This window comes from Oncorhynchus gorbuscha, linkage group LG23 (assembly GCF_021184085.1).
Source record: "Oncorhynchus gorbuscha isolate QuinsamMale2020 ecotype Even-year linkage group LG23, OgorEven_v1.0, whole genome shotgun sequence".
Classification (NCBI taxonomy): Eukaryota; Metazoa; Chordata; class Actinopteri; order Salmoniformes; family Salmonidae; genus Oncorhynchus; species Oncorhynchus gorbuscha.
In genome coordinates, this window is record NC_060195.1 from 6,238,819 (window position 1) to 6,244,818 (window position 6,000).

Below are 6,000 nucleotides of genomic sequence, written 5' to 3' on the forward strand. Positions count from 1 at the left end.
TTTTTCGATTTTCTTCCTTTTGCATCTGGGTGAAAAATAGAAAACAAGGATAGGAAGACTTTTCTACAATCCGCCATGTCTCCTCTTAAGGAAGGAATGTGTTTCTACAACCCTTCATCCCTCTCTGCTAAGGAAGATGTTTCTACAATCCTTCATCCCTCTCTGCTAAGGAAGATGTTTCTACAACCCTTCATCCCTCTCTGCTAAGGAAGGAAGATGTTTCTACAACCCTTCATCCCTCTCTGCTAAGGAAGGAAGATGTTTCTACAACCCTTTATCCCTCTCTGCTAAGGAAGGAAGATGTTTCTACAATCCTTCATCCCTCTCTGCTGGAAGGAAGGAAGATGTTTCTACAATCCTTCATCCCTCTCTGCTAAGGAAGGAAGATGTTTCTACAATGCTTCATCCCTCTCTGCTAAGGAAGGAAGATGTTTCTACAATCCTTCATCCCTCTCTGCTAAGGAAGGAAGATGTTTCTACAACGCTTCATCCCTCTCTGCTAAGGAAGATGTTTCTACAACGCTTCATCCCTCTCTGCTAAGGAAGATGTTTCTACAATCCTTCATCCCTCTCTGCTAAGGAAGATGTTTCTACAACGCTTCATCCCTCTCTGCTAAGGAAGATGTTTCTACAATCCTTCATCCCTCTCTGCTAAGGAAGGAAGATGTTTCTACAACGCTTCATCCCTCTCTGCTAAGGAAGATGTTTCTACAATCCTTCATCCCTCTCTGCTAAGGAAGATGTTTCTACAACGATTCATCCCTCTCTGCTAAGGAAACCTGGGATTCTCCCTCCCTTAAAAGACAATACTTTCTAGGAATGACCGACACAACATTTCTTGAAGAGAAATGAGCATCAATTTCTGAGCAGCATCCAAAGTCAGATTTGTAACGCTTTTATTGTCCTTACAGATTGTTTGCAGTTGGTGGCCGGGATGGGAGCTCGTGTCTGCGGTCGATGGAATGCTTTGATCCACACACCAACAAGTGGAGTATGTGTGCCCCCATGGCGAAGCGGAGAGGAGGGGTGGGTGTGGCCACGTACAACAGTTTCCTTTATGCTGTGGGTGGTCATGATGCCCCGGCGTCCAACCACTGCTCCAGGCTATCAGACTGTGTAGAGAGGTAAACAACCACTGCTCCAGACTCTCAGACTGTGTAGAGAGGTAAACAACCACTGCTCCAGACTCTTAAACTGTGTAGAGAGGTAAACAAGAGACTGTGTATAGAGGTAAACAACCACTGCTCCAGACTCTTAGACTGTGTAGAGAGGTAAACAACCACTGCTCCAGACTCTCAGACTGTGTAGAGAGGTAAACAACCACTGTCCCAGACTCTCAGACTGTGTAGAGAGGTAAAAAAAGAAAAAACACACTGCTCCCCAGACTATGTAGAGAGGTAAACAACCACTGTCCCAGACTCCCAGACTGTGTAGAGAGGTAAACAGCAGACTGTGTAGAGAGGTCAACAAACATAGCTTTACTCTACAGTATGGCTGCGTTTCGATTCTTGGGACTTGCACACTTCCTGAAAATGCATTCAACAATGGTGCAAACTCCCTCTAGCCAAGGCACTACACCAATCCAATGCTTTTAAATCCACTGCAGAAAGGGAACACTTTGGGGAGGAGGGCAGAATGGAGCCTATGTCAGTACTGTACTAGAGCAACAACAACAAAAAAGTCTACATAGTTTTTTCCAACTGTCTTGTTATAGACTTTTATGACGATGAAGTATACCTATACATATGGAGACACAGAGACATTTTAGGTTGTGGTGCTTCCTGAGACTTTGTCCGTGTTCGAGAGCATTAAAACTGTGACGTATCATGGGTGATATAAGACTGAGTAGTTCATTTTGATGCAAGGGGGTTTGGTACTAGTCTGTCTCTACACGCCTTTAACGTCGGCTGCAACGCGCCCATTGGGTTTGTTTGAAATTGCAGCTGACGGTGCAGGCGACTGCCGACCGACTGATCTACAACAACAAAAAACATTGCGTCATAAATAACTACTCATTATTATTTGTAGATCAGTCAGTCAGTCAAGTCACAATTTACACACAATGCATCACACAATGCATCACATTTATGCTCTCTAACATGGCCATTGTCTCTGTCTGTCTGTATGTACAGGGCAAACCCAAGACACGTCATTCTTTCCATGGGAGTTGGTTTTAGCAGTGTGATTATCAGGCTTCTACCACCCTCTGCTGGCTGTTCTGTAAAAATCAACCTGTATCTGATACACACTGCACAGAATACCATCAAGTCAAAACAGTTAAATTGAAGAAGAAAAAAAGTACATAAAAATAAATCACAAGATATTGTTGAATTCACTCATATACAAGTTGTGCTCTTTGTCTCTGTATCTCTTAAATATCCCAGGGTTCATTATACTTCTACAGGTATTTCCCATTAACCTTCTATGTCACTGCAGGTATGATCCCAAAACAGACACATGGACCACGGTGTCCTCTCTGAGTGTCCCCAGGGATGCTGTAGGTATCTGTCTGCTAGGAGACAGGCTATATGCTGTCGGAGGATATGATGGAACGTCCTACTTGAACACTGTTGAGTCCTATGATGCACAGAACAATGAATGGACTGAGGTAACTTGAATCAGCCTGGTACAATTCCTTTCTGTTAAAAAAATATATATTTTTAAAACAGACTGTATGACCTTTAATCACCCTGTACTGTATGTATCCAATAGGAGGTCAATCTCAACATCGGAAGGGCCGGAGCCTGTGTTGTAGTTGTGAGAATACCTTGAGGACTACAACTCCCTACAACGCCCTGGAGTGACACACAGGAAACCGGATATGATGTCACCACTGATGTCGCTAAGAATATGTTTTTTTTTCTACTGTAAAGGCAAACCTATATTGCATTCCTCACAAACCATTGCTTCTATCAACAGTGATTTTCATTGTCCAAGGATTTTCTCTTTGATTATGAGAATGTACTTTACCATATCTACGGATCAACAATCTACATAGTAGTGGTTCAAAAAGTAGGAAACTCTGCCACACTCTTGTTGATATGGTCTGTCAGAAAATAATGTTTTCTATAATGTTTTCTATATGATACAAAGAAAGAAATGAATTGTACCCATAACAGTGGAAACCCTGTCTAAGCCGGGGGGATTTTACGACCCATTTAGCCTGCTGTTAGCCAATAGAAACACATTGAATAACAGATTCACCACATGGAACAACAGACAGGATAGTCCCAAAACAAAATGTAAAGGAAGATTTATTTTTTTATTTATTAACATGTATTTTAACTCCCTCCTTCTTTTTCTTTTGTTGCACTGAACAGTCTAAGCAGGTCTACGAAGCTATATGGAATTGTTTTAAGAAGGTCATACCAAGGGTCATTTAGCTATTTTATTTTGAATTTGAAGACCCCTTGAAGTATCAAAAAATATTTTTTTTTAATAAAAAAATGGATGAACATTTTTTATTTGGCCTTACTGCTATGAGCCAAAACAAACAGATTCACTACATAGAACAAGAGATAGTCCCCCCCCAAAAACAAAAATCTAAAGGAAGTTTGTTCTGAAGTGTCTTTCCTATATCTTAGAGGTATAAGAAAGACCAGGAAACATTTGTTTTTTTGGCGGGGGGGACTTGTATTTAACCCCTTATTTTTGGCACTGAACAGTCTCTATATACAGTATACTTCCATACATTTTTTTCAACTGATACCGGGGGACATTCAGACGAGTCTTGCGAGACATTTACGTGGTAATGAGAGTCTCACCTTTACACAGATGGGTCATATTAGTGTGTAGCCCAAACTGTTTGAACGCTACAGACAGCAGTTGGCAGATCGGCTGTACCGAGTTCAGAGAAGTCCTAAGGGTTCGTAGAGCCAAATGAAGAACACCATCATGTGTGTGAGAGTCTCATCCTTACATAGAGGGGTCATAATAGTTTGGACGTTGCATGAGATTTTGTGAAGAAAAAACAAATTGTTTTTTTGTTTTGTTTTGGGGGGTCGGGGTCTCATGGTCTGACAAGCATCAGTCTAGCTGTGTCGAAATAGGAGGATATGGTGGATTGAGATAAATGCAATGCAACAAAAACACACAAAAAACAGATATCCCTTAGCTTAAACTGAGCGATTTTGATTGGAGGTTTTTTGTATTATGCTAATTAGATATCAGACAGGTGCATGGACATGGACCTTAGGGTTTTAATTGATGCTTTTACATGTATACAGTAACATTCTATATTTGTCTCGTCACATATGAATATTTTTTTGATTCATATTCTAAAATATATATCACTCTTTTAGCCAACTGGAAATGAATACCTCTCTGTTGATAACTGGTTCATTTCCTATCTGGGTGAAGGTGCTCTGTACCAATGATTTCTACTCTTGGACAAACAGTTTTTTAAGAAAGACCACTGTGAATAATACTGAAGATGATGAGTTTGTTAAGTACAACACCAGGATGCTTTATCAGACCAATTTGAGGAAGTTACTCATAATAGATGTCAGTTTTTTTAGAAAGGAAAGAAATCTAAAGGACATTTTTCAAAAAAAAAAATAGTTTTCTTTCTCTTCCTTTTTTTTCTTGGTTTCAGATGAATTACACCAAAGTCATTAGCCCGTCTCACAAGATGTTTTGTACCATGTTTTAAAAATTAAGTTTACACAATCGTGAATATATAAATATATCATATTGATATTTCGCATTACTGTAAAGATTGTTTGCAAGTTTGTCTAAATTGCAGTCATCTTTATAACCTCACATCATTCCTAAACCATTATTGTCATCTCCAGATGTTTGGTTTTATTATTTTGGCATTCTAGTTAACATTACATTGTAATTAAACAATATGCCCTTCTTTTTAAAAATTTGACTTCATGTTTGCTACTGACTTATAAATACACTGTGGGCTGGTTTCCCAGACACAGATTAAGTCTAGTCTAGTACTAAGATACACTTTCAATGGAGAATCTCCATGAAACACATGTGTTTTTGTTTCAGGACTAGACCTCGGCTTTTATCTGTGTCTGGGAATCCGGCCCTGTGTGACATTGAGAACATTACTGAAGCTTGAGTTACTACGTTATCATCATGTGTACAGACTCTTTCACAACATGGCCTGTTGAGTTTATCTGTAACAACAGGCCTTTATTCTGTTTACACTGAGGATCGTTCAGCTTGGAATATTACAAATATATTAACATGCTCTGAGGTCAAATGTAGATTTTTATCCTGATTTTTACACTGCGTACAGATCTAGAAATAAAACGACTTCATTGTCCTCTTTTGTGTCAGTATGTTGCCCTGGATAAGAGTTTCTGCTATTTTTAGCCCCGTTCATACCTGGTGTTTACAAGACTCCTTTCTCATTATTTTTTTTGTCAATATTCTCATTGTGCCCACATTTTTAGACAGGTGTAAATGATTAACAGACACATCTTCCTGACCACATGTGAAGACGGATCTAAACGGTGAAACCATTTAAATCAGAATTATCAAAATCATTGACAGGTGACACCATTGACATTTATGGCTTCAATGTCAAAAAAAAAAAGAATAAATAAGTATTATTTAGAAAAATGTATCTGTTCAATAATTAGCATACAAGGAAATCTGGTCACAACACTGAATGGACAAGAGACACCTTTTAATACCATGTCTAGAGGTGACAATCCTTGATCAGATAGTGATTGGATCATATTGATCAGATCAGGAAACCCACATGTTAGCGCAAGATGTAAAGTACGCTTATGGGACAAGGTAGGAACCATGTTTCCCGGGGAAGGTATCAACTTCGTATCTGTGTCATTATGGCGTCTGAGACAGCAGTTTAAAGTAGTACATTTTGTTCCTCTTTTGTGTTTGAAAAAAGTGTAAGTGTAAAGTGTAAATGGGGCCCAAGCACCTCCCTTCAGGTGATTGTCTTTCAGTTGTAGTCAGATACATTTAACAAGGAAACCAATTTAAAGGGCAAATTATTTTTTTCTGGGGGAAATGTAG

The 6,000-nt window shown here is 39.3% G+C and overlaps 1 protein-coding gene across 2 annotated transcripts in view; it reads left to right on the forward strand.

Moving 5' to 3' along the window:
• The window catches only part of LOC124011123 (kelch-like protein 4), a 69,457-nt gene extending 64,176 nt beyond the window's left edge, over positions 1–5,281 (forward strand). For both annotated transcript variants that reach the window (XM_046324180.1, XM_046324181.1), the window contains exons 9-11: positions 912–1,124; positions 2,437–2,608; positions 2,713–5,281. In XM_046324180.1, coding sequence (XP_046180136.1) covers positions 912–1,124; positions 2,437–2,608; positions 2,713–2,772 — 445 coding nt within the window. In that variant the 3' untranslated portion in view covers positions 2,773–5,281. The remainder of the gene's footprint in view (positions 1–911; positions 1,125–2,436; positions 2,609–2,712) is intronic.
• The last annotated feature ends 719 nt before the right edge of the window (positions 5,282–6,000 follow it).